At 47.9% G+C, this 27,841-nt stretch overlaps 3 protein-coding genes across 7 annotated transcripts in view; 2 read left to right on the top strand and 1 right to left on the bottom strand.

The window, feature by feature from the left end:
* The window catches only part of STX10 (syntaxin 10), a 38,507-nt gene extending 15,047 nt beyond the window's left edge, over positions 1 to 23,460 (top strand). Inside the window, exon 9 of the transcript XR_005775688.1 lies at positions 23,430 to 23,460. The gene's annotated coding sequence lies outside the window, so the exon portion shown is untranslated. The remainder of the gene's footprint in view (positions 1 to 23,429) is intronic.
* NACC1 (nucleus accumbens associated 1) lies at positions 28 to 8,470 on the bottom strand. 2 transcript variants are annotated; one of them, XM_040415065.1, is made up of 7 exons: positions 7,892 to 8,470; positions 7,374 to 7,560; positions 3,673 to 4,576; positions 2,124 to 2,318; positions 1,451 to 1,556; positions 1,255 to 1,352; positions 28 to 317 (listed from the first exon to the last, which is right to left on the bottom strand). In XM_040415065.1, the coding sequence occupies exons 3-7, from the start codon at positions 4,529 to 4,531 to the stop codon at positions 64 to 66; spliced, it is 1,512 nt and encodes a 503-aa protein (XP_040270999.1). In that variant the 5' UTR covers positions 4,532 to 4,576; positions 7,374 to 7,560; positions 7,892 to 8,470; the 3' UTR covers positions 28 to 63. The 2 variants fall into 2 exon arrangements, with proteins under 2 accessions (XP_040270999.1, XP_040271000.1); XM_040415066.1 differs by having other exon boundaries at positions 2,124 to 2,297; positions 7,892 to 8,468.
* The window catches only part of TRMT1 (tRNA methyltransferase 1), a 31,531-nt gene continuing 25,126 nt past the window's right edge, over positions 21,437 to 27,841 (top strand). Inside the window, exons 1-3 of one of the 4 annotated variants that reach the window (XM_040415063.1) lie at positions 21,437 to 21,497; positions 26,012 to 26,206; positions 26,352 to 26,407. In XM_040415063.1, coding sequence (XP_040270997.1) covers positions 21,493 to 21,497; positions 26,012 to 26,206; positions 26,352 to 26,407 — 256 coding nt within the window. In that variant the 5' untranslated portion in view covers positions 21,437 to 21,492. Of the gene's footprint in view, positions 21,516 to 25,982; positions 26,207 to 26,351; positions 26,408 to 27,841 lie in introns of all 4 variants that reach the window. The other 3 variants (XM_040415061.1, XM_040415062.1, XM_040415064.1) reach the window with 3 other exon arrangements.

Genomic DNA, 27,841 nt, shown 5'->3' with positions numbered 1-27,841 from the left:
TTTTTTTTTTTTAACTTTTGGAAAGGGGAGGGGGTGGGGGGGGGGGAGGTTCGTGCAAGACCATCAAGGCATTCCCTCTCCCGGCTCGCCATCGAAGCCCGCACTATGATCCGCGGGGGTGCCTCCGCCTATCAGGTCAGGCTCCATTTTGCCGGTGTCGTTGATAAAGGACGTGTAGGCGTCTCCTTCGGCCATCAGCAGCTTCAGTTTTGGGATCCAGCTCTTGCGCACCACGCGTCGGGCATTCGTACACATGTCCGCTGCGATGGCGTTCATCTCGCTTTCCTTGAAGTTCGGGGCGAAATTCTGACAGTAGACTATGTACGGGAGAAAAAAAAGAAGAGGGGTCATAGATTTGCATTATTGGCTTTTAGGTCAAGGGTGGCGGTATTTCTGATACTGCGCAGTCTGTGATCTGTGGTGAAAGTGTACGGTGAGTGGATAAGTGACATGGAAACTGCGCAGGCGAATGTCGGGTGCGAGGGCGGACCGACGCGCTACAGTGGAGCAGCTCAGCACCAAATTGACCAGACGTGTGTCAGTGAACCCTACTGCGTATAAGCATAAGCAGAAAAGGCTTCAATTTACGCGGCAGTATCGGAATTGGAACTCCGCCGATTGGTAAAGGGTTGTCTTCACCGACGAGTCTCATTTTCTGCTTCATTAAATGGACGAATGTTGGTGTGTCAGGAGAGAAACCTCTGCAACCATCACTGGTAGACCACAAGCTGGTGGTGGCAGAGTTATCGTGGGATTCTGTGGGTCACTCATCCACGTGGAGGTCACTCTCAACCGATTGGGGTATGACTCCTTTCTTGCTGATCACATACACCCCTACATGCCGATTGTCTTCCCTGGGGCGGATGGGATCTCCCAGCAAGACAATGCGACATGTCACACGGCTAGAAATGGCCGACATTGGTTGGAAGAGCGTGACCAAGACTTGCAAGTACTACCCTAATTCCCCAGACTTGAACCCAACTGACCACCTGTGGGACTACCTCGATGGTCGTGTTCTCTCTATGGATCCTCCCCCACGCTGGGGATGCTCTGCAGTCAGCATGGCTTCAGATACCTGTGACCACCTACCAGGACCTTATGGAGTCACCCCCCAGCCTGTCTAGCTTCTGCACACGGCGGATACTCTGGGTATTAGCTGGTGCTCGGAGTAACGTGACTCGGCTGTGTATGTGAGCGGGTGAACAAACACATAAATGGCACGTAAAAAAATATAACAAATGTGACGGCGCTTACATTTTACGGCGTGCAGGACCCGGCTGTCCAGAGGCTTCCTGCTCGGGTCATTGGTGGAGGAGCGGATTCCAGTGCCACAGCTGTTTGCTAGAGTGTTCCTGGAGTAACGGAGGGGAACGAGAGAAGGCGAGTCATTTACGATACCAGTTTTGAGGAGGAATGTGTCCCTTCTTCATTAACCCTTCCCACCTCTCACCTGTCAAAGAAAGACGCCAGCAACCTGCGCAGCAGAACCTTGTGGCGTGTCCCGGCGCTGATGTGACAGTTCATGAGCTGAGCGCGGGTGATGAACACGTTGGTTCCTAAGATGTAGGAAAAAGAAGGTCAGTAATGAGGGGGAGGACAGACATGAAGGACTGAGGATACCGACGCTGTACGCCTCACTCTTACCCCTTTTTTATACCTTTGATGTATCAGAGAGCGAACACTCGTACATAGGAAGCTCGTCTGCTGCACTGTACATTGGGAAAAGTCCACAGGTCCCAAAATCCAAAGCTAAGCCTTCAGGCTAAGTTCTGGCCAGAGCGCTGGAGGCCTTACCACCGTGGGCTCCGTTACTTACTCGCCATGTAATGATTCAGGGGCAGGCTCCACCACATCATATGTCACCACCCTAACACTTGGCACGGCTAGTAGGAGCACTCACACCCTTGTCCAGGACACCCATAAGCACAGTTGCTAATAGATCAGAGGATCGGTACACAGATCAGGCCTACTCAGCGATGAGCCACGAGGTCAGGTCAAATAGACCCTGTCAATATGTATTGGTGGAAGGGACAGAACAAAACGGCCATTTTCATCAGTGTTAAGTGTGAACATCTCAACCGCCATGGAGAGCAAAGTGTTTACGAAAGGAGCTGTGAGATTACCTGTCACAAGTTCTATCTTCTCAGCCGGGTCTCCTTCTTCATACAGTTTTGGGTGACAGCGGTTGCCGATCTGACTGATGAGCTCCGCTGGGAGGGTAGCCAGGTCCTGCTTGACACGCACGCGGTTCCTGGAGTCTGAAAAGACGGGGTCCGGCAGAGCTTCCACCTTCTCAGCTGAAGGATTCAAAGAATATTCTATTGACAGGAGGACAGGCACACGTTATATTACACAGCTGGGGAGAAGTGTCATACATCAACCACGATAGATGAGCCACCAGCACAGTGACATCTGCCACCAGGGCCACTTATAGAACAGAAACCCACGTTCCTTGTTTACCTGATGGCGCTATGTAATCACATTATATTACTTACCCTGTATGGATCCCGAGTTACATCCTGTATTATACTCCAGAGCTGCACTCACTATTCTGCTGGTGCAGTCACTGTGTACTTTACATTACTTATCCTGTACTGATCCTGAATTACATCCAGTATTATACTCCAGAGCTGCACTCACTATTCTGCTGGTGCAGTCACTGTGTACATACATTACTTATCCTGTACTGATCCTCAGTTACATCCTGTATTATACTCCAGAGCTACACTCACTATTCTGCTGGAGGAGTCACTGTGTACATACATTACTTATCCTGTACTGATCCTGAGTTACATCCTGTATTATACTCCAGAGCTGCACTCACTATTCTGCTGGAGGAGTCACTGTGTACATACATTACTTATCCTGTACTGATCCTGAGCTACATCCTGTATTATACTCCAGAGCTGCACTCACTATTCTGCTGGTGCAGTCACTGTGTACATACATTACTTATCCTGTACTGATCCTGAGTTACATCCTGTATTATACTCCAGAGCTGCACTCACTATTCTGCTGGTGGAGTCACTGTGTACATACATTACTCATCCTGTACTGACCCTAAGTTGCAGTCTATATTATACTGTAAAGCTGCAGATACAATTCTGCAGGCTTCAGAGCTGAAATCTCACAGTATTTCCTACATTCTGGGATGTGTTGTCTTTACACCAGGTCCTCTACAGTCATTTTATGTATAAAAAACTAACTGCCCCCACCTCCTACAATACAGCAGCTCAGCGGATAATCTGTGTTCACAGGTGGACATACCCTTTAAGTAACCTTTCTTTGCTTAACTGTGTTCACATTAAAGGGGTTGTCCAGCCTTGTGCACTTCCTTTACATTTCAAGCGTAGCCGGCTGTACGTGTCTGGGTGGACAGGCGAAAGTTTACATGATGGGGACTGGAAAACCACAGAAGGGGGCCAGGGACCCGGAACGGAGAGGAGGCTGGGCTTCAAAGTTAAAGAAAGTGCACAAAGCTGGAAAGCCCCTTATGCGTCCTTCACCCCCTGCTGATTCAGTATCTGCACAGAGCAGTAGGGGAGACTTAGTCAATGCATTCTTTTCAGAACTTTCTCCCAGCGGATAGATTCCAAACAGTAACAAACAGAATTGCAAATGCAGCTCTGGAAGTGACTGGAGTAGGACATGACGCACCACGCTGGATCTCACCGGTTTGGTTGACGTTCATCATGCTGTACATTGTATACATATTGCAGATCTGCCTGTATTGCTCCTCTGTGCCGTCCTCTCCGGCCTCCTCTTCCTCGTCCTCCTCATTGTGATAAGATCCCGGGCTGTCACTTGTGTACGCGCTGGACGTTCCTGGGCTCGTCCTCTCTGACCCTTGTGGGGCCACAGCACCCGATGACCCACCAGACGCTGCTTGAGAAAAGCGGGGCACCTTTCTATTTGCCCCTCCGGCCTCCTTCTGCCCCCCATCCCACAGTCTCTTCGCTACTGGAGTGCACTGCACTGAATCAGACTCTTGGCTCTCCGTTTTCACCCGTGGTGCCCGGGAGGTGGAGTAAGATGATGAGGACGATAGTGAAGCCACGGCCGAGGCGGCTGCCGCGACTGCTGCGGCCGCGGCCGGGCTGGGAGGTTCGGAGCTTGGAGCTTCTTCAGGGTGCAAACCTTGGGAGTCACAGCTGGGCGAGCTGACCTTCAGGAAGAACTCTGTCCCCTTCTCCATGATCTCCTGGATCTGCAGGAAGCCGGCCGTGTACATGAGAAGGAACTGGTCTCCGACGTTCATGCTGAGCCGCCCGGTGTAACAGAAGCTGAGGATCTGCTGGAAGGACTGAGGTTGGACCGAACCGGGCAGCTCCACCACCGGGTTCTTGCTGTTGTGGAAGAGGTCTCTGAAGTAAGAGCTGCTCGCCGCCAGGACGGCCCGGTGGGCTTTGAACTGGTGTCCGCGGACCACGACGGAGACATCGCAGTACAGGCCCTGGAGGCGCTGCTCGTTCAGGCACTCCAGGATACTGTTCCCAAAGTTGGGGATCTCCATTTGTAGAGTCTGAGACATGACGACAGATCAGGGGGAGAAAGTGAGAGATGGAGGATGTAGAGGCTGCGGGGGGAAAGAAACGGAGAAATGTGACAAAGATGTCATCTAAAACCATGAGGTATACAATCCTGACATTATCCCAGATCTGCATGTCCTCCAGAGCCAGAGAGGTCGGGGTGAGGGCCTCCAACACCAGATGCCTGGGAACACACCACTGGATTTCAACACGTTCAACACTCCTCTCTGCCTTGTGGAAACACATGCATGCTCAGCCAAGCCCAGCATGCAGGACTACAGGGGCTTTCAACCAGCTTTAGACGTAATAGGTTGTCTCCTCTAGGACAGGTCACCAATGTCAGATAGGTGCGGCTCTCGCCTCCTCCATCTCCAGAACGAGTCCCTGAAAGTGCAGAAGGGCGCATCACACATGCGCAGTCAGCCTGCCGAAAATAGCCAAGCGCACCCCCAGCAATCCAATAGAAGTGAACGGAGCGCTGGCCTCGCTTGCGCAGTGCACTCTCCATTCATCGCTATCGGACCACTGAAAATAGCCAAGTGAGCTCGCCCAGCTATGTTTGGATCTCCCGTAGAAATTAATGGAGTGCAAGTCGCGCATGCGCAGTGCACTGTCTTTCACTTTTAAAGGGGCACGTTCTGGAGACAGGCGACACCTGCACCTATCTGATATGTCAGATGAGACAACCCCTTTAAAGGGAACCTGCCATCACCTTTATGGAGCCCATACTAACGGCAGAATAACATAGAGACAGGTGAGATGATTTCAGCGGTCGGTCATTTATAAGCTATAAAATAAGTGGTCGCCGAGAACAACATCACAATCATTGCAGACTGGGCCTGGAGAAGAGTCCCGGCCTCCTGAGAAGAGTCCTGGTTATCCATGAAGTCCTGCTCTCCTGCTGATGACTGACCGTCTTCTACCGAGTTTTCTCCCTTTCTCTCTAGGAGAGAACTGCCAACCATCAGCAGATGGGCGAGAGCAGGAGATTATAATAACCAGGACTCTTCTCAGGTAGATCTGACTCTTCTCCAGGCCTGGGCTGCAATGGTTATGATGCTGGTTCTCAGCGACCACTTACCTTTAGCTCCTGAGTGACACACGGCTGACATCAGCATTTCTGTCACTAATTTATGCTGCCCTCAGTGAGGTCACCATAAGGTGGATGGCAGGTTCCCTTTAAGGCGAGAAGGATCACAATATAAGGCGTACATTGCCTCCCGTGGAGGGGGCGCTACATTCCTCCCAGGGCATGTCCTGATCAGGTTATAGTCTCTTGGGATCAGGAGGAACTTTCCTGCTTTGGAAGTAAAGATGGGAGGCGTCCATTACACTAACAGCAAGCAGAGATCTTGAAAATAGTGAGCCACCGAAGTATAAAGTATATTACAAAGTTGGTATGTTTGATTTCCAGTGGGTGACTTCTCTCTCCCATACATTACTTGTACCATAAGAGCAACGGGGGTGTTACCATTACTCCTAGAGGCTCTGCTCTCTCTCTGCACTTTGATTGACAGGAGCAGGCAGTGTAAATGTGATCACTCCTGTCTGGCCCTGTCAATCAAAGTACAGAGAGCACAGCAGTTGCAGAGAGAGCAGAGCCTCTAGGTGTAACGGTAACTCATTTGCATATATTAAAACCTTATTGTTCTCAGTAATGCGGACACATATGAACATGGGACCAACACAGATGTCTTCAGCTGCCGAGCGCCCATGTAACAGGTCAGCCGGAGTCAGAGGGACAAAACTGCTGACAGATGCCAGATAACCCAGCAGCAGATATAAGGTGTAAAATAAGAAACATCACCGCTCCCCTCTCTGTTTACAAGCAGCCGACACACGACCACTGCAGCCAGTCAGGACCTTCACAGGCCGCACACCGTACTGCTGCCACCATGAGGGGCGTGGCTGCAGAGGTCACAGACTGGCTGCAGTGGTCATGTGACGGCTGCTTGTAAACAAAGACTGGGGAGGGGGATTAGAGAGGTAAGTAGTGGGGGTGTTTTGTTTTATTTACTTCTTTAACATCTGCCGCTGTTTTAGTTTTTCTTCAAAGCCGTTTGACCCTTTAAAAACAACATTCATTCCCTACGCTCATGATATCAAACAAATACATCGTCCCTGGGGGTCCGCCTGCCGGGATCCTCATCAATCCTAAGACTCGGCGGATTAGGGGACCCCTATTCTTATTGTTTGCAGGTCCAACCCCTTCAGGGACTATGGCAGCACTCCTCTCTAAGAAGCCACAGGGGTCGGCCTAACACAACCTGCCTTACAGTTCTCTAATGCAGCTCCAGTCGGGGGAGGGGAGCCCTATAGGGTACAGTACAGAGACTATTAGTCTGGCAACGTACGGGAGGGGTCCGGTACTGGGCATATGGGGGGATGCTGGAGGACATTATATTACCTTAGCAGGGCCCCTATGATAACTCCGCTCCATACTCTATGTGATGTGATGGGGGGAGGATCAGACACTTTATAGAGCGGTTACATGCAGAGAGTTGGGGGGAGGGGTCCAGTACTGGGGGATATTATATTACTTTAGTAGGGACCCCATGATAACTATGCCGGGCCCCTCCATACTCTATGTGATGGGGGGGTCAGACACTTTATAGGGAGATTACATGCAGAGAGTTGGGGGGAGGGGTCCCATCTAGCAGAGAGACCATCTGCTCTGTGTATGGCGCCCCCTACAGGATGTAACCCGCATATCCCACCCCTGCCGCCATCCAGTGGGGAGTTCTCTACTGTTTATAGTGGGAGACTCCTCTGGGAATGGGATAAATAAAGATGGCGGCACTGGATCATCCCCGAGAACACACAACATAACAGGTGGTCACATACCCAGGTGGTCGGTCCTCCTGCTCTCACCGCGGTCCGCTTCCCCCCGGTTCCCGCTTCCGGTGCTCGGGTCTCAGCGGCTCCGGGAACAGCAGCGGCCATTCATCGCCAGTAAGGGGAGAGCTAGCGAGCGCCGATCACACCACAGCCACAAGGAAGAGACGACGAGCGCCGATCACAACGAGCCAGACTATGGGAAGAGATAGACAGGCATTATTAGCAGAGGGCCGATAAACACGAGCCAGACAGTGGGGAGGGGAGACGAAGAGCAAGGGAAGATAAATCGAGCGACTATATGAATGAGGCAGAGCGCAGACACAAACGGTGAATAAAAACGTGTCTCGAGAGGGGGAAGAGTGGCACAAACGGACAGCTAGGACGGACCGTGAGAAGAAATGGACGCGGATGAAGCGCTCGGAACAAGATGGGCGAAGAAGCAAACAGCTACGGGCAGAACGGACGAGTCCGGTAGGCAGCACCAGTCAGCAAAATGACAGATCGGTGTTGAAAGCGAAACGTACCACGGCGCCGGTCACGTTAGCACAAGCAGCGGACGAAGAGGAGCTCATCAGACGGCGGCGCGGAGCCCCAGACTATGGGTTACATAGGCAGGGGAGAGAGAACGATCGCCGATACCATCGACCAGACAGACTGCCCAGGGGGCATAGTGGAGTGCCGAGCGGGGCCAGCTCAGGACCTCCACTGGAGGGAAAAGAAAGACCGCCGAGCCGATCGAGCAGACGACGTTCCCAGAGGGCGGAAGGAGAGGATTGCCGAGCGATGGAGCAGACAACGGGCGAGATAGGGCAGGACAGCTAAAGGATTGCAGATTCATAGAGCAGACACCCAGGGGAGACAAGTAGAGCATCGAGCTTCCAAGAATAGACAGAAAGGAAAATGCAAACAAAGGAGTGAGAAGTCGATTGCCGAGCCATGGATTCAGACAGCACTGCGGACCCCCAGGAGACGTGGAAACCTAGCGTGTTAGCCCTCCTTCGTCCTGCCGCGGCCAGTGGCTGAGAAGGAAATCATTTCTAAAATAAGATTTGTGGACATTATGTATCGACAGCAGCATTTCAGATAAAATGAGATGTAATCAATAAAAATAAATCCTAGTAATTAACCTCGACATCATTTAAGGGCGTTTTCACACTCTGCAGATTTAGTTGACTGAAAATCAGTTCCATTCACCCGAATTAGGCAGCAAGCTCATGGGTTTCTGCAAGCCCCCTTCAGGTTAAGGTTTATTATATGCAAATGAGCCTCTAAGAGCGATGGGGGCGTCACCTTTGCACCTAGAGGCTCTGCTCTCTCTGCAACTGCCGCTACCCCTCTACTTTGATTGATAGGGCCAGGTGTGATGATGTTTTCACTGCCTGGACCTGTCAATCAAAGTGGATAGAGAGAGCAGGGCCTCTAGGTGCAATGGTAACGCCCCCATGATAGGACATGCTGGGGTAAGTGGTAGCATCCCTTAGTACCATAGCAGCCCCAAAGTGTTCGGACAAGAGCCGTCAGCCATCTTGGGTGCAAACTGACCCCTGGAGGGTTAATGGTGTAGTGCTCTGTTCTCCAGACTGCAGTTACAGACTGTGTAGTTCCTGCATGTTCTGTACTAGTGCCAGTTATCCAGGACAGCAGAAACCACCAAGCTACTGTGCCTCTTCAGAGACTGTAACCAATAGGCTTAAAAGGGGTTGGTCCATTGGCCCATCTGATACATTGGTGGCATATCTCTAAGATATGGGATGGGAAGGGCACCGTGCAAGCACGGCCACCACTCCATTCATTTGGCCACACATACACAGTCCACTCTCCTTCACTTTGCAAGCTCCATTTTAGAGATTGGTGCAGGCCCCAGAGGTGGGAGATGGGCCAATGCCTTGGGGCTGCAGTGTGAGGCTGGGGCTGCAGTGCATATTTCAGACAGTCTCCCGCTGTTCTTACTTGTGGCATAGGTCATATGTCGTATGCCCTGCATGTTTTATTACTTGGTTACTGTATGGATGTTGTATGTACAGTACTTTGAAAGAATATTCATACCCATTGAACTTTTTCATGTTATACCCACAAATTTAAATGTATTATATCGGAATTGTATGTGATAGACCAACACAAAGTAGAAAGTATGTGTGACGTGAAAAGAAAATGATACATGGTTTTGGAAATTTTTAATAAATAAAAATCTAAAAAAATTTGTGTTTTGCATTTGTATTCAGCCCCTTGTACTCTGATACCCCTAAATAAAATCCAGTGCGACCAATTGCCTTCAGAAATCACCTAATTAGTAAATAGATTCCACTGTGTGTAATGTGTTCTCAGTATAACTAGCTGTTCTGTGAAGGCCTCCGAGGTTTGTTAGAGAACATTAGTGATCAAACATCATCATGAATACCAAGGAACACACCAGACAGGTCAGTAATAAAGTTGTGGAGAAGTGTAAAACAGGGTTAGGTTACAAAAAATATCCCAAGCTCTGAACATCTCACGGAGCACTGTTCAATCCATCATCTGAAAATGGAAGGAGTATGGCACAACTGCAAACCTACCAAGACATGGCCGTCTACCTAAACTGACAGCCCAGGCAAGGAGAGAAATAATTAGAGAAGCAGCCAAGAGGCCCATGGTCACTGTGGAGGAGCTGCAGAGATCCGCAGCTCAGGTGGGAGAATCTGTCCACAGGAGAACTATTAGTTGTGTACTCCACAAATCTGACCTTTATGGAAGAGTGGCAAGAAGAAAGACATTACTGATAGCAAGCCATAAGAAGTTCTGTTTGCCACAAGCCATGTACGGGACACGGCAAACATGTTGAAGAAGGTGCTCTGGTCAGATGAGACCAAATGTCACGGATGTAGTAGGGGAGAACACCAAAAGACAACAAGAAGGAAGGGAAAAGACACTAGGCCTCACTGCTAGGGAAGGAAAAGGGTCACCACCTATAAAACCCTGTTCCTGGCCCTAACTCCTATCCGTATGGGCACCTCTCGATGGTAGAGATGCCCATACACAGGAACCTAGAAAACCCTGGTGGCCCTCGGATGCCCTAATGGTAATGACAGGGCAGAGACTACCCGCTCCTTCCCAGGTGAAGGAACCAGCGTCTCGCTGAGGCCTAGTAAACAACAAAGGTGGGGGGGGGGGATACAAAATACAACAAACGGAACACTTAACTTCTGAGGCTGATGGATGAACAGGACTTCACCATGAACCACACTCCAGCTCTTCCAAAAACCAAATGAAGCTATCCAGAGCAAGGAGTGATGGGTAAAGTCTGACTAAATAGGGGGTGGTAAAGGTCACATGATCCACACCTGAACAGGAGGTGTGGACATACAAGCAACACACAGACAAAGGGAAACCAAAAGAGGCTGTCAGATCACTAATGTGCAGATAATCTTTCAGACCTTCTAAAACCTGTAACCGGTGTGACACCAATGTTGCAAATTTTGCCCTAAATGCAAAACACTAAGTGTGGTGGAAAACACTGAACATCACCCTGAACACACCATCCCCACCGTGAAACATGGTGGTGGCGCCATCATGCTGCGGGGAAGCTGTTCTTCAGCAGGGACGGGGAAGCTGTCAGAGTTGAAGGGAAGATGGATGGAGCTAAATAAGGGGCAATCCTGGAGGAAAACCTGGTAGAGGCTGCAGAAGACTTGACTGGGGCGGAGGTTCACCTTCCTGCAGGACAACGACCCTAAACATCCAGCCAGAGCTACAATGGAAGGGTTTAGATGAAAGCATCTTCCTGTGTTAGAACGGCCCAGTCACAGTCCAGACCTAAATCCCATTGAGAATCTGGGACAAGACTTGAGAATTGCTGCTCACAGACGTTCTCCATCCAATCTGACTGAGCGCGAGCTATTGTACAAAGAATGGGCAAAAATGTCAGCCTCTAGATGTACAAAGCTGGAAGAGACCTCCCCAACAGACTGCAGCTGGAATTGCAGTGAAAGGGGGTCCTACAAAGTATTGATGTGAAAAATGTGGAAAAGTTCAAGGAGTATGATTACTTTTTCAAGGCACTGTATTTCCTGTTATCATACCTCCTAACTAGAGATGAGCGAGTTTCAGGTTATGAAATTCGTTCACGCTTCGTTTAGTAGTAAAAGCAGAGTTGCGTTACGGATTCCGTTACCACGGACATAACGCAATTCTATGACGGAATGCCTTTAGAGGCATTCCGTTCTTCATTCCGTCATAATAGAAGTCTATGGGCTGCATAACAGATCAGTCCCGTTTCCGTTATTCATTAGAGGACTCCCCTACATAACGGAAACGGGACAAATCCGTTTTGCAGCTCATAGACTTCTATTATGACGGAATGAATAACGGAATGCCTCTAAAGGCATTCCGTCATAGAAATGCGTTATGGTCTGTGGTAACGGAATCCATAACGCAATTCTGCTTTTACCACCAAACGAAGCTTGAACGAATTTCAAAATATTGAAATTCGCTCATCTCTGCTCCTAACCTTAACCATCCCGGATCTGGAAAAACGAAATAATTAGAAGCTAGTCATGGTCTGAGCTTTCTGCTGAAGGCGATTGTGGAGAAAGGGAGGTTTCTGCTTACTTTTACTAATTCGTGCCATGTTGGGATGTTAAACGTCTATGTGTATTGTAAAGGGTGGGACATTGTATACGTTGAGTAAGTGAGGTCTGTTCCATTGTCTCTCTGTGTGTATTGTCCTGCCTGTGTTGATTATGTTCACCATGGTGTACTATGATTATATCACGGGCAGAGGGGAGGATTCTATGTGGGTTGTAACCTTTGTGTTATGGGTTAATGCATATTTGTTGTGGGTGTCTCCCTTGCATGGGAGCAGGGCATAAAAGGGATGACTCAACTGCTAATAAAACACACTGATTTTACCCCTTCATGGAGTCTCGGCGCATGTTTGGGGGACTGGGATCTTCTATTCGCCTTATTTCGGATTTTCGTCTGTGGGTTCGGGAGTAAGCTGCATAAGGGCTCATCTGTATTATATGGGTTCCTTTACAGTGATCATAGTGAAAGGAAGCCCATCCCAAGTTTTGCTATGGGGCCCCATGGTTATTTATTATGCCCCTGGAGAGGGCAGAGTGAAAATCCCCTTCCACATCGTGCATCAACCTAGATTAAATAGGGGTCTTAATGTCCCTAATATCAGATGTAATTATCTGTCTGAATCTGGATACACAACTGATTGATCTCAGTCTACTGCATGTCCCTCTGACGCAGCCCTGGATCAGTCATTTATCCCTAATATTTACCATACTTCTCCCTGCCAGAAGAGGCCAAGTCCAATCCTCTGATAATGATAACCTGGCATGCTTGGCCCAAAATACGCACTCTTGAACAACTCCACCCCGTGCACTCTAGCTCCTTCCCTTCTTGACATTAAAGGGAACCTGTCACCATGAAAATGCAATGTAAGCTACAAGTACCATGTTATAAATCAGGAGGAGCTGAGTGGGTTGATATATACTTTTATGGAAAAAGATTCAGTAAATCTTGTAATTTTTACATTTAAATTCCTGCTCATTCTGGGCATCATCGGCAGCGTGTAGCTCATGAAGTTTGTGAACTGTTCATGCGCTGTCATGGCACAATTGTGAGTAAGGATGGGCGTTGGCGTGTCAGGAGAGGAACATCAGAGAAGAAACACCCAGCAACCACTGCTGGAAGAACAGAAGCTGGTGGTGGCAGCGTTAAGGTCTGGGGAATGTTTTGGTGGCATTCTCTGGGGTCACTCATCCATGTGGAAGGCACTCTCAACAGATTTGGGTATGAATCCATCCTTGAAGATCACGTGCATACTGATTGTCTCCCGTGGGGCAGATGGGATCTTCCAGCAAGGCAATGCGACATGTCACACGGCTAGAAATATCTGACATTGGTTGGAAGAACTACCCTGGACCCCTAATTCCACAGATTTGAACCCAATTGAGCATCTGTGGGACCACCTCAATCGTTGTGTTTGCTATATGGAGCCTTTCCCATGCACCTTCCAGCAGCTGTGGGTCAGCATGGCTCCAGATACCTGGAACAACCGGACCTTATGGAGTCACTCCCAGCCCGTCTAGTTGCTGTCCGTGCTCCACATGGCGGTTACTCTGGATATTAGCTGCTGGTCATAGCAATGTGACTATGTATTACATTGCTTCTCCAAGAAACCCGTTCTAAGCTGTACTCATATTTCTTCCTAACCACATGGTGCCAGGATAGCCTATTGGGAATTTTTATCTCCTGAGCCCTCATCTAAAGGTCCTGATATTCATTGTCCTGTCTTATCGTTCTTTGGTCCTTGCACCCGCAGAGGGAAGGTGCCTTAAGACCTGACAGGGTTATCTGAGCCCTTCGATATCACTCTGAAGTAGGTTGGGAAGAGGAGACTGAAACGACACTGGCCACTGTTCTATTAGTTGGTTTGGTTTCCCTTTGTTTTGTTGTTTGGCAGCACGCTCCCGCTGTCCTGACCGCCCGGAAGCCCACATACATGGCTTCTCTAGTTCTGGTGGGAAGCCCTAGCAGTATGTACTAGACTTTTTATTCAGACTGTGGTGCTCCCTTCTCCTTGCTGGGTTTCTCTTCAGAGATGACCCTACCACACTATTTAAGATTTTGGAGGCGGGTCCTGGCAGGTGGGTGGTGGGATGACCTTAAGCATGGGGTTGGTGTGGTAACCCTGGGATTTGTGGCCTGTGTACTGTTTATACATGTCTCACAGATCTTTGGGACTGAAAAGACATTGAAGAGGCTGTCCAGGAATTGCTAATGATGACCTATCCTCAGAATAGGTCATCATTATCACGTGGACAGGGGTCAGAGTCCTGGTACCTCTTCAGGGAGCCGCCATGCCCACCGGAGCTCTGGTGAGCGCAGCCGGCTCCTGGCAGCTTTCCGAGCACAGCACCGTACATAGTACAGCAGCTCTGCTTGGTATTGCAGTTCAGCCCCATTGACTTGAATGGGGCTGAGCTGCAATCAGCCTTGTGACTGATGTATGGTCCTATCACATAGGCCAGGAAGAGGCCACGGAGAGCCCGGCCACCTCTAACAGCTGATCGGTGGGGGGTTATACCCCCACTGATCTTATACTGATGACCTATACAGAAGATAGATCATCAATACTAATCACCGGATAACCCCTCTAAGGATTACTGTAGAGCAAGTCCACAACCTTCTCATACCTCTGATACCAATATCTAGAGTTCTTCCCCTTTTTTGTTTTAAGGACTGATCACACACATACAAGGAGGGGACTGCAAACACAAATGGAGCCATAACCAGGGTACACTGATATTGAAATGGTGGTACTGAATAAGTGACGTTCCGCCCTTCATCTGGGTAGTTTAGTTCCAATTAGAAGAAGACTTATGTGCGTTTTTTTGTCTAGCCTAGCAGTGCTCTAACTGCGTCTGATAGCTTGGCAGTGCCTACCGCTTCAGATCCTGTCCTATGTCCAGCCTGGCAGTGCCTACCGCTTCAGATCCTGTCCTATGTCCAGCCTGGCAGTGCCTACTGCTTCAGATCCTGTCCTATGTCCAGCCTGGCAGTGCCTACTGCTTCAGATCCTGTCTTATGTCCAGCCTGGCAGTGCCTACTGCTTCAGATCCTGTCCTATGTCCAGCCTGGCAGTGCCTACTGCTTCAGATCCTGTCCTATGTCCAGCCTGGCAGTGCCTACTGCTTCAGATCCTGTCCTATGTCCAGCCTGGCAGTGCCTACTGCTTCAGATCCTGTCCTATGTCCAGCCTGGCAGTGCCTACTGCTTCAGATCCTGTCCTATGTCCAGCCTGGCAGTGCCTACTGCTTCAGATCCTGTCCTATGTCCAGCCTGGCAGTGCCTACTGCTTCAGATCCTGTCCTATGTCCAGCCTGGCAGTGCCTACTGCTTCAGATCCTGTCCTATGTCCAGCCTGGCAGTGCCTACTGCTTCAGATCCTGTCCTATGTCCAGCCTGGCAGTGCCTACTGCTTCAGATCCTGTCCTATGTCTAGCCTGGCAGTGCCTACTGCTTCCGATGCTGCCTGTTCCATGTCTTGCCTGCAGTGCCTTACTGCTTCTGTTCCTGTGTTGTCCTGCCTTCTTGAGGGCCCCTGGGTTCTCCGGAGGGAGGACATCTAGTCTGTGTGCAGCTCTGTCTGTCACCACCATGCTTCCATTCCACATGGGGTCCAGGCATCTGCTTGTGTGCTGGATCCCGTTCGTCTTCTTGCCTCTTCCAAGTGCCGTGTTTATTTGGGTTCTACTCCTGTTGTCTGTAGTTTCCTGCAGGTAGAAGCCAAGTGTACCGGGACCTTCCTGGAGGTGCGACCAGTGAGCCCTCGGCCAAGTTCACCCCCACCACCTGGGGCTCTGTGAAGAACGGGGCTCACTGGCTCTTCTCCCTCTGGGTTTTGCCTCTGGTCTGCCGGTGCACTTGGTTCTGTGGTAGTGCTACCACTATTACTGTCATGTTTTTTTATTTCATGTGTAATAAAGTACTCTGTTGGTCCCTGGTCTGAATCTGCCTGTGTCCTGTTTGCATGACGTTCCGGAGGTCTGCTCTGGGCCTCTGGGTTTTATAATACACTGAGGGAAGCAGCAGACATATTGCTGTATGGGGATATTTATTAATATCTTTATGCCAGTTGTCCGTAAATGTATTGAGAAATTGTGTTTTATTGCTTCAGAAAGAAGCAGCTGTTCCACTTTTTATGACAGACAAGTCGGATAAAGTGGAATTTTTATTTATTACAAATTCTTCCGCTTAATAAAAAAAAAACATACATTTGTCAGGAATATGGGGATTTGTGCTTTATGTTCCACGTTGTTACGGACAGTGGGTGTGGAACCGCTGTGTTAACCACCAGATTTCACTTTGGGCTAATCCTTAGGGTGTTACCCTGGCGTTTGCCTAGTATTCACCCTTTAACCCCTTAGGGACTTAGGACGTACCGGTACGCCATGTTTGCCGAGTCCTTAAGGACCCAGGACGTACCGGTACGTCCTAACTTTAAAACGGCATTGCGGCGCGGCGGGGGTTAATCGCAACAGGATGGCCGCTGAAATAATTCAGCGGGCAACCTGTCACAACACCGGGGGGGTCATGTGACCCCCCCGCATCGGCAATCGCCGCAAACCGCAGGTCAATTCAGACCTGCGGTTTGCGGTTTTACCTTATCCGGCGAGCAGCGGTGCCATCGGGTCCCCATGCTGTTGTGGGGGGGACCCGATGGCATGGAAGGCAGCACGATGCCTTCCTGAGGCATCGCCGCTGCCTTCCTGTGATGTGCCTGTGAGATCCAGCCCCCTGGATCTCACAGGCCCCGGAAACTGTATGAGTAATACACACAGTATTACTCTCACAGCCAATGCATTCCAATACAGAAGTACTGGAATGCATTGTAAAGGATTAGACCCCCAAAAGTTCAAGTCCCAAAGTGGGACAAAAAATAAAGTGAAACAAAAGTTGAAAAAATAAAGTTCCCCCCCAAAAAATTAAAAGTTTCAAGTAAAAATAAACAAAAACGTCATTTTCCCCAAATAAAGTAAAAAAAAAATTGGTAAAAAATTGGTAAAAAATAGGGGGGGGGGGGGAAGTATTCATATTAGGTATCGCCGTGTCCGTATCGACCGGTTCTATAAACATATCACATGACCTAACTCCTCAAAAAATAAAAAATAAAAACTGTGCTAAATAAACCATTTTTTTGTCACCTTACATCACAAAAAGTACAACAGCAAGCGATCAAAAAGGCGTTTGCCCACCAAAATAGTACCAATCTAACCGTCACCTCATCCCGCAAAAAATGAGCCCCTACCTGAGACAATCGCCAAAAAAATAAAAAAAACTATGGCTCAGAATATGGAGACACTAAAACATCATTTTTTTTGTTTTAAAAAAGCTGTTATTGTGTAAAACTTACATAAATAAAAAAAAGTATACATATTAGGTATCGCCGTGCCCGTATTGACCGGCTCTATAAAAATATCACCTGACCTAACCCCTCAGATGAACACCGTAAAAATGAAAAAATTAAAATTGTGCTAAATAAACAATTTTTTGTCACCTTGCAGCACAAAAAGTGTAATAGCAAGCGATCAAAAAGTCACACGCATCCCAAAATAGTGCCAATAAAACCGTCAACTCATCCCGCAAAAATCATACCCTACCCAAGGTAATCGCCCAAAACCTGAAAAAATTATTGCTCTCAGACTATGGCAACGCTAAAACATGATTTTTTTTTGCTTCAAAAATAAAATCATTGTGTAAAACTTACATAAATAAAAAAAAGTATACATATTCGGTATCGCCGCGTCCGTGACAACCTGGTCTATAAAAATACCACATGATCTAACCTGTCAGATGAATGTTGTAAATAACAAAAAATAAAAACGGTGCCAAAACAGCTATTTCTTGTTACCTTGCCTCACAAAAAGTGTAATATAGAGCAACCAAAAATCATATGTACCTTAAACTAGTACCAACAAAACTGCCACCCTATCCCGTAGTTTCTAAAATGAGGTCACTTTTTTGGAGTTTCTACTCTAGGGGTGCATCAGGGGGGCTTCAAATGGGACATGGTGTCAAAAAAAACAGTCCAGCAAAACCTGCCTTCCAAAAACCGTATGGCATTACTTTCCTTCTGCGCCCTGCCGTGTGACCGTACAGCGGTTTACGACCACATATGGGGTGTTTCTGTAAACTACAGAATCAGGGCCATAAATATTGAGTTTGGTTTGGCTGTTAACCCTTGCTTTGTAACAGGAAAAAAATTATTAAAATGGAAAATCTGCCAAAAAAGTGACATTTTGAAATTGTATCTCTATTTTCCACTAATTCTTGTGGAACACCTAAAGGGTTAACAAAGTTTGTAAAATCAGTTTTGAATACCTTGAGGGGTGTAGTTTATAGAATGGGGTCATTTTTGGGTGGTTTCTATTATGTAAGCCTCACAAAGTGACTTCAGACCTGAACTGGTCCCTAAAAATTTGGTTTTTGAAAATTTCTGAAAAATTTCAAGATTTGCTTCTAAACTTCTAAGCCTAGCAACATCCCCCCCAAAAAAAATATCATTCCCAAAATGATCCAAACATGAAGTAGACATATGGGGAATGTAAAGTAATAACAATTTTTGGAGGTATTACTATGTATTATAGAAGTAGAGAAATTGAAAAGATTTTGGTAAATTTGGTATTTTTTTTATAAATAATTTTTTTTTTTTTTTACTTCATTTTACCAGTGTCATGAAGTACAATATGTGACGAAAAAACAATCTCAGAACGGCCTGGATAAGTCAAAGCGTTCGAAGTTATCAGCACTTAAAGTGACACTGGTCAGATTTGCAAAAAATGGCCACGTCCTTAAGGTGAAATAGGGCTGAGTCCTTAAGGGGTTAAATCTTATACAGGGATCTGGACTTTGCTGCAGGGGAATTACCAGGCCACCATCTCCTGGCGTAGTCTCTGTGTGGTTGACAGTTGACCCACGGGGGTCAGAGATACTGGTGAGGAGCACCGAGGGATCAGACAAAATTGTAGACAGGGACAAGCTGAAGTCAGGGCAGGCAGAGTACAAGTAATCCGGTCCAAGGTCAGGGTAGGCAGCAAAATGGCAATACGGAGGTCGGGTCAGGCAGCAAAAGGGTCAATGCGGAGGTCGGGTATCCGAGGGTCGGAATCCAGTAATCAGGCAGAAAGTCAGTACACAGGCAGACATACAGATACAGCACATCTTTGCAGGAAGTAGAAAACTATCAACCTATTGCTCAGGCAGCTTCCCATAAAGCAAGGTGCCTAAAGTATCCAAAGGTGACCAGCCATCGGGTAGTGTAAATTAGGGTGTCTGCACCCTGGCCCTCTAAGAGCCAGGAAGCAGGCTGCAGAAGAGCGGGACAGCGGTGATTCTGGCAGGCAGGCCTGCTGAAGGGCATGAGGGGAAGGCCGGTGGGTCCAGGGCGCCAGAGAGACAAGAGAAGAGTCAAGCGGTGCCCATGCCTATTCAGAAGACTGGCCACAGATGTAAGATGCGCTGCCTGGGAGTGTTTGATACACGTGCACTGGGAAATCTGAGGGGGCCCATACTAGGTTTTGCTATGGGGCCCTATGAGATCTGTTTATGGCCCTGCTTATTATGTGGATATTGCAGAGTGTATTACTTAGTACATGGCTACTGTGTGAAGGTTATAATGTGGGAACTGTTATTGGAACACCGTACGGTTTATTATGTGGCGGTGTATTTTATATCACGGCATTGTTATTAGGTTACGGCCTCTTTCTCACGGGCGTCACGGATTTTGTTCGGGTGCATTGCGGCAAACCCGCGCGAGTAGGCATGCAATTTCAGTCAGTTTTGTCTGCGATTGCGTTCCGTTGTTCAGTTTTTTCCGCGCGAGTGCAATGCGTTTTGCACGCGCGTGATAAAAAGCTGAATGGGGTACCCAGACCCGAACCCGGACTTTTTCACTGAAGTTAGGTGTTCTGTAGATTTTATTATTTTCCCTTCTAACATGGTTATAAGGGAAAATAATAGCATTCTTTAATACAGAATGCTTACTAAAATGTCTATTAAGGGGTTAAAAAATAAAAAAAATAAACTCACCTCATCCACTTGATCACGCAGCCGGCATCGTCTTCTTTCTTCTTCCTGCAGGACCTTCAAAAGGACCTTTGATGACGTCATCGCGCTCACCACGTGGTGACGTCAGCGCGGGTCCTGCTGAATGAAGATAGAAGGTCCTTTTGGGTTCGGGTCTGGGTACCACATTCAAAGCGCATTGCACTCGCGCGGAAAAAACTGAACATCGGAACGCAATCGCAGACAAAACTGACTGAAATTGCGTGCCTACTCGCGCGGGTTTGCCGCGACGCACCCGGACAATATCCGTGACACCCGTGTGAAAGAGGCCTTAGAGCAGGGATGCTCAACCTGCGGCCCTCCAGCTGTTGTAAAACTACAACTCCCACCATGCCCTTCTGTAGGATGATAGCTGTAGGCTGTCCGGGAATGATGAGAGTTGTAGTTTTGCAACAGCTGGAAGGCCGCAGGTTGGGCATGCCTGTCTTAGAGGGCCTGCAGGTACCATATTCCCTGGACTGGTCTATGCCAAACTCATTCATAACTTAGTTGGCTCACAATATGGCATGTTGTGTTGGCACTGTACTGTTTACATGATATGGGCATTGGTATTAGTACACTGTATGTGGGCACAGGAGGTTTTTTTTTATATTATTTGTGCATTATATGCATTATTAAAGGGAACCTGTCATTATAAACAGTATTGTACAGAAAAGGGGTCACAGGATGACGGGGCAGACACACTACACTGCAGCGTCTTCAGGTCCTCAAGTGGGAGTGAAAAAAAGTGTTAAAAATCTATTTTAAATAATCAAAAAAAAAATTTTTTTATTCGATGTATAGCTTATAAAAAAATAAGCATAATTGGTAACATCTGAAATAGGTCAAACTATTAAAATATCAACAAGTAATTCACATGGTCAGAATCTCTGTATTTTGGTAACTTTGCCTCCCCAAAAAATGGAATAATAAAAAAAAAAAGTTGTATATAACCTAGAATAGTAACAATTAAAAAAAACTGCTCACCCTTTTAAAAAAAAGGCCCTCACACAGCTCCGCCGTGGGTGTCTGAATATAGTATTATATGGCGCATTACAAAATACAGCTCGTCCCACGAAACAACGGAAAAACAGAAAAATGATGGCTCTTATAAGGTGAAAATAAAAAAAATGGCTGTGACAGGAAGGGGTTAAACAAATGGTAAAGGAATGACATAGTCAGGGCTATATATGTACAGTGAAGTTCTAATAATCTGCCATCCAGTGGTCCGGAAAGCCCGCTAATCCGTCATGGGCCAGTGTCATCTCCACTGCAAATCATGTACAGGCATAAATCTGACGGTCTGCTATGTCCCCGGATATAAATGACATTGTGTAACAGGGTCTCGTGATGTCAGCCTCTTGAACGCTGGTACTTGTAGTCCCAGGCGGATACAGGGAAGACTCCAATAAAACGCACAGGACATAAGTTTGATCCCCTTCGAGCTCCGTCGAACTGCACGCTGATTGATTGGAAGGCATCACGTGACGCCCAGGCATCCGCGCAGCAAGATGGCGGCGCCCTTGTGTACATGCTGTAGGTAGTGACTGAGAGGTAATTTTAGGGGGGTGACAGTGCGGGTTGTTGTTATGTTGGCAGCGTTATTAGTGGGGTGACGTGAAGGGTTACCGGGGAGCATTGTGTGCTTGGTGCTGATGATGGCTACACCTGGCTGGGTATGGTAGTTTGGCATCAGCCACAGGTTGATGAGTGACTATATATATATATATATATATATATATATATATTTATATATATATATATATCTCCTGTATCCATGGCAACGAATGGCCGGTATAGGACACCATACACAACCTGTCAGGCTGTGCTCCGGTATAGGCATTGGTTCCTGAGCCTGCACTGACCGGTCTGTATGCTGCTTTAGGGTGACAAAATATACTTTATATAGCGCCCGCAGAGCGTTACAATTCAGAGGGACATTACAGATTGAAAAGTCAACAATTCAGACGGTAGCAGTGAGGGCCCTGCTCCCAAGAGCTTACAATCTATGAGGAGATAGCGGTGACACATGAGGCGTAAGTGCTTGTATTGTACAACGGTCCAGCTGCGCACGTTTAGAGATCTGTCTCGCTGTGTATGTGACAAAGTCATGTGATCAGCGGTTATATTCTACATAGAAAGACCTGTTCTTCTCTGTCTACACCCAAAGCAAAACTGAAAATTCTGCAGGTTCCCCCTTGAAGGGTGTGTTCACATGTGGTGTGTACAGGGCAGTACCTGCAACGTTTACAGGAGCGGCAAAGTAGACGAGAAGTAAAGTGCCCTGTGCTTTAGGAAAGCCTTTGAGATTTCCCAGAGAGATGGGTGGGGGTCTCGGCGTCGCTCTCTCCCTCCTCGCTGCAGGAGACGGGTTCAGGGCTGTGGTCTGATCTCACTTCTGTCCTCTGCCTGCTTCTCTCATCTTGTTCTAGCGATCGGTGGAGGTCCCAGCGCTCAGACCAGCAGCGATCAAAACCTACATAAATTCCCCCCCCCCCCAGAGAATGAAATCCGCACCGAATCTGCATGTAACACACGTGGGGTTTGCAGCAGGTTCGCCGTGAGTTTTGACCCTGGTAATTATCAGAATTCAGCTTTCAATCTGGTTTTTGGGAGTACAATATAGATGGCCTATCCTCTTATAGGGCATCTGTGTCTAAACAATGGGGGGCTGTCACCCAGCAACACTGCCGCTGATTAGCTGTTTAAAGAGGCCACAGTGCTCCAGTGAGCTCTGCGGCCTTGTTGCAGCTGACCAAGCACAGCGCCATCCCTTGTGTAGTGGTTGAACTTGGTATTGCAGCTCAAGCCCATTTGCTTGAATGGGACTAATCTGCACATAGGCCATGTGACCAATGAACGTGACAATCCCGGCCGAGGAAGAGGCTGCAGCAATCGACGACCATGAGGTGGCCTCTTCAAACAGCTGATCGGTCCTCTATTGTAGTCTTGTTAAAACCTGACAAAGACCCTACAGAGTGTGGGTCGTACCGCCCTATATCGTTATTAAATCTAGACTACAAAATCCTCACAAAAATTCTGGCAAACAGATTGAACAGAGTAATATCGTCCATTATACATGAGAATCAATCTGGGTTTATCCCTGGTAGATCTACCTCCAGCAACATACGTAGGGCGCAGGTTATTGCTCAGCTGGGTTGCGCGGACAGGAGACTGTGGGCGTTGGCTGCGCTTGACACAGCCAAGGCGTTCGACTCTGTAGAGTGGCCTTATCTGAAACACGTCCTTGGATGTTTTGGTTTTGGTCCTAGTTTCATTAGGTGGGTCAATATCATTTATAAATCCCCATCCGCGAATATTCTGATCAATGGCTCTCTATCGTCAACGTTTGCACTATACAGGGGGACCAGGCAGGGATGTCCCTTGTCGCCTCTTTTGTTTGCGGTAGCTATCGAGCATTTGGCATTACGAATCAGGCAGGATAGTGTTTTTAAAGGCATAGCTATGGGAAATAGGGAGGACAGACTGGGCCTATATGCTGATGACCTCATTTTGTACATGGACTCAGTGGAGGTTACCTTGCCCCGAGCAATCACATTGATTGAGCAGTTTGGGGTCTTCTCTGGTCTATGCATAAGTTGGGCAAAATCGGCCATAATGCCGCTATGGGCCGCAGAGTGGCCATCGGTATATCAGAATCTAATGGTAGTTGACAAATTCAAATACTTAGGAGTCAACATCACTAAAGACCCTGCCACCTCACATGACCTAAACACGAGCCCCTTGGTGTCATATTTCATAGATAAATTTAAGTCTTGGAATACCCTACCGTTGTCTATCATGGGACGCGTAAACCTAATCAAAATGATACTTCAGCCCAAAGCTTTGTACCTATTGGAACATGCGTGTGTACCCATACCACGCAAATTCTTCGATAAACTTCACTCTCTCATGGCAACATTTATATGGGGTAAGAACAGACGTAAATTGGCCGTGAAATCCTTACAGAGGAGCTGGGACGAGGGCGGGGCAGCCCTGCCGGATCTATTCTTGTATTTCCTTGCCGGCCAGTTGCGCTATTTGGTGCCATGGGTGACCCAGGATGTGCTTCCTAACTCAGAATATTACTTGCAGGAGTATTTGCATCTCTCCACCCTGTGGCCGGTTTTGGAGGGCCCGTTATCTCTAACAGGTCCACCCGTACTGATTCACAAGCTGGCGCATCAGGTGTGGAGGGCTGCAAAGATGCAGCAATACAGTGACTTACCAGATGATATACAACTATGGAACAACCCATTATTTCCACATTTGTTACACTGTGAAGGAGAGAGGATATGGAGAGGGTACGGTGTTTGCTATTTGAAAGATCTTTATGAGAATGGCATTCTGTTCTCTTTTACTCAGTTACAGACCAAGGCGGGTGTCTTAAGGCCACACTTCTTTAGGTATTTGCAGTTGAGACACGCCCTTCAGGCCCAGATTAGAGATCTTAAAAGACAAGTATCTCAATATCCGCTCATTGGGGTCTTCAGAACACAAGGACCGAGGGGACTGATATCCGCCTTATATACACATCTGCTCAACCTTAAAATTTCAGCTTCTCCACTGAGTGCAGAATGTAAATGGAGAGGGAATATACCCACATTGACAGATGGTGAGTGGAGTGAGGCCCTTGAAGCTCCGATAACTGTATCCCCGTCCCTTACTAACAGATTGATTCAGTTATTTATTCTGCATAGGTGTTACCTCACCCCTACTAGGCTATATAAAATGGGTAGAAGATCACACACCGGATGCCACAGATGTGCTCAGTTGGGCGCGGATTTTTGGCACCTGATGTGGGACTGTAGTTACATTCAATCATTCTGGAGGGGGGTAGTGGAGCTCATTTCTTCCCTGATCCCAGATACTTTGGCGGTTTGCCCGAAGATTTGCGTCTTGGGAATTTTAGACGAGGATTCGAGACCACGCTACACACTCACCTTCATTAGGGAGGTCCTGTTTTTAGCCAGGAAAGCTATTGCTCTTAGGTGGATGGCGGACAGGCCACCCACGATCACTCAATGGAAGACCCTTGTTAATAAAATAATTCCCTTTGAGAAGATTATGTATTCCCGTAGAGGATGCTCACAGAAGCACCAAAAGATATGGGGACCCTGGTGCGACTCTCCTCTGACTGCCACGGCAGATCATCTGCACTCTATAACCTAATTGTCTCATCACGTTCTGTTACCTGCTGCGGCTATCCGGATCAATGTTCACTGTAGAGAATTAACCATGTGTCATCGTTTTTGGTATGGATGCTTACTGCTAAGTGCACTACTGATACGTCTTGACCATCAATGACTTAAATAGGACAACCTTTATTGCTGTATTACACCTAGGCATTGTGATGTGTAATTGATTGTACTTGAATGTGACTGTTTTATTGCATTTCTTGCTTGTTACTTTTCAATAAAGCGAGTTTAAAAAAAAAACAGCTGATCGGTGAGGGTCTGGGGAGTTAGGAGGATAGCTATCCCTGAAAACCCCTTTAAAAAAACAAACCTTATGCTGTAAATTCTTTCCCGGTAACAGATAAGTAAAGTAGTTTCAGGGTCGTTGGACGTGCATGGATAAGGCTACTTTCACACTAGCAGCACAGACCTCCGGCAGGCTGTTCCGTCGGGTGAACAGCCTGATGGATCCGTCCTGCCGCTAGTGACCGTGTGCCTCCGGACTGCCGCTATGTCCCCATTGACTATACTGGGGGCGGAGTTCCGGCGAGGCACAGCGAGAGGCTGCCGGAATAAAACTACGACATGTCCGACATTTATTCCGGCAGCCTCTCGCTGTGCGCTGCCGTGCCTCGCCGGAACTCTGCCCCCAGTATAGTAAATGGGGACAGAGCGGCTTTGGGTAAAAAAAAAGTGGCGCTGGTCCTGGAAAGAGGAGGGTGTTTTTGTTTTTTTTCTCCCTAAGCTCTGAAAACCCCTATACATGACATATGCCAGATTATCAAATTTTCTGAATTATCGGCCATTAGTAGAAAGCAATACTACTCCTCTTATTTTCCTCCAGGTACGTCTTATGTTTGCCATTGTTCCTAGGCTCCATTCTCTTCCCCGTTTGACTTCCTTCTTCAAGATTACAAATCGAACAAGGGTTTCCACTCCGTTCATGATGGAGGAGGCTGCACCCACCCAGGACGAGACTGTTATCACAGAGGGCAAAGCCAAGGTCCTCTATCCCAGCGCCAACCAAGTGTTTTATAACCCGGTGCAGGAGTTCAACAGAGACCTGACGTAAGCAGACGCATGGAAGGGATTCTTGTTTGCAGAGCTTACAATTTAAGAGGGAATGCTGCTTGATAGGGGCAGAGTGATGATGTATATACCATAATATGTGAAGGCCGGGCGTCTACATTACAGTCTTCTGTTTTCTCCGCAGTTGTGCCGTCATCACAGAGTTCGCTCGTATGCAGCTGGCAGAGAAAGGAATTGACAGTGAGTATGTGGATTACTCCCCCTGTGTCTCCAGACTTTGCAAAACTACATCTCCTGAGAGCCCTTGACTGTCAGAGCATGCTGGGAGTTTTGCAATTACTGGAGAGATTTTTATAGTATGCAGGCTGCTGGTATGTTGGGAGTTGTAGTTTTTCAATAGCTGTAGAGGCTTTTAGGACAGACAGGCTACGGGGCATGTTGGGAATTCTAGTTTTGTAACCTCTGGAGAGCCACAGGTAGAAGATCAATGCAGTACAGGAAAGATGAAGATGATCCAGCATCCGCTGATGGTCAGACATGGTAATTGGATCATGTGACAAAGGTGCTGCCGCCCCAAAACGGACAGTTAGCACCAATGTGACTTCCTTACTGTCTGTGTATGTGTATACCACTGGACGATACACCTAATGTGGAAGCCAGGCTCGGAGTGGATTAAAATTTCCATATCATCACCATGATGGCCACAAGGAGATTGACCCCTGACCTCTGTAGGGGCAGGAACCGAGAGGTTAAAACGCCCCCTTCCTCCACCATACACCAGTGTTTCCTGTCCCTACAGAGGCTTGGGCAGAGAAAGGTCTCCCTGTTCGTCAGGAAGATGAAGGAAGAGGATTTTCTTATTTTTATATGGAACGTGGAACTCCCGGTGGGGAAGTGTTCCTGGCACTTATCTGACTAAGAAAGAGGCACAGAAGAAACAAAAAAAACCCGCAAAGTGTATCTCCTGTTTCAAAAAATTACCGGACGGTTACCCTAAAAAGATCTGCAGGGATTGTATCTCTAACATTGTCCAGGAGGAACGGGTCTCTCTAAGGGACGAGTTCCGTTCCATGATCCAGGAGGCGGTCAAGGCTACTTTATCCCAGAGGTCGGACTTAGCAAGCCACAGGTGGATCAGAAGATTCATGAGGGCAGAAGCAAGACTGAGACCCACACTAAAATCACGAGTTCCTTCCTGGAACCTTAATACCGTTTTAAACGGCCTAACCATGAGTCCGTTTGAACCTCTGGAAGATTGTCCGCTCAAATTTCTTTTAAGACAGTGTTTCTGATTGCGATAACATCTGCTATAGGGTTGTTGCTGGTATCAAAATTTGGATACGATACCGGGATTTCCATTTTTTGGATACTGGGCTGCGCTGCTGCGCAGTCTAGTATCTCCAAACATGAGCGCGCTGCTGTCAGCGCACTCATGTTCCCTCAGCAACACAGGGGAGAAGGAAGCAGTCTCTCCCTCCCCCCTGTGCTGCTGCTGCCACCAATGTACGGAGAGAGGGGTGGAGGAGGGGCGGGGGCACTGCGCCACCAATGATAGGACTTTTCCTACAAAGAGCGGCGCCCAGAGATGTCCCAGCACTTACTGTTATTCCTGGGCGCCGCTCCGTTCGCCCGCTGTGCGCCTGTGCCCCAGTTACAGTCTCCTGCTCCATATGC

This window comes from Bufo bufo, chromosome 1, assembly GCF_905171765.1.
Source record: "Bufo bufo chromosome 1, aBufBuf1.1, whole genome shotgun sequence".
In the NCBI taxonomy this organism is placed as follows: domain Eukaryota; kingdom Metazoa; phylum Chordata; class Amphibia; order Anura; family Bufonidae; genus Bufo; species Bufo bufo.
This window is presented reverse-complemented; position numbering and strand designations above follow the sequence as displayed.

What these genes read in the sequence shown, in the direction of transcription:
- NACC1 (XM_040415065.1), bottom strand. Translation starts at nt 4,531, where the DNA reads ATGTCTCAGACTCTACAAATGGAGATCCCCAACTTTGGGAACAGTATC. An exon ending in GATGAACGTCAACCAAACCG is followed by an intron (nt 2,319 to 3,672) that starts GTGAGATCCAGC and finishes TCCTGTCAATAG; the next exon opens with AATATTCTTTGAATCCTTCA. An exon ending in GAAGATAGAACTTGTGACAG is followed by an intron (nt 1,557 to 2,123) that starts GTAATCTCACAG and finishes CCTACATCTTAG; the next exon opens with GAACCAACGTGTTCATCACC.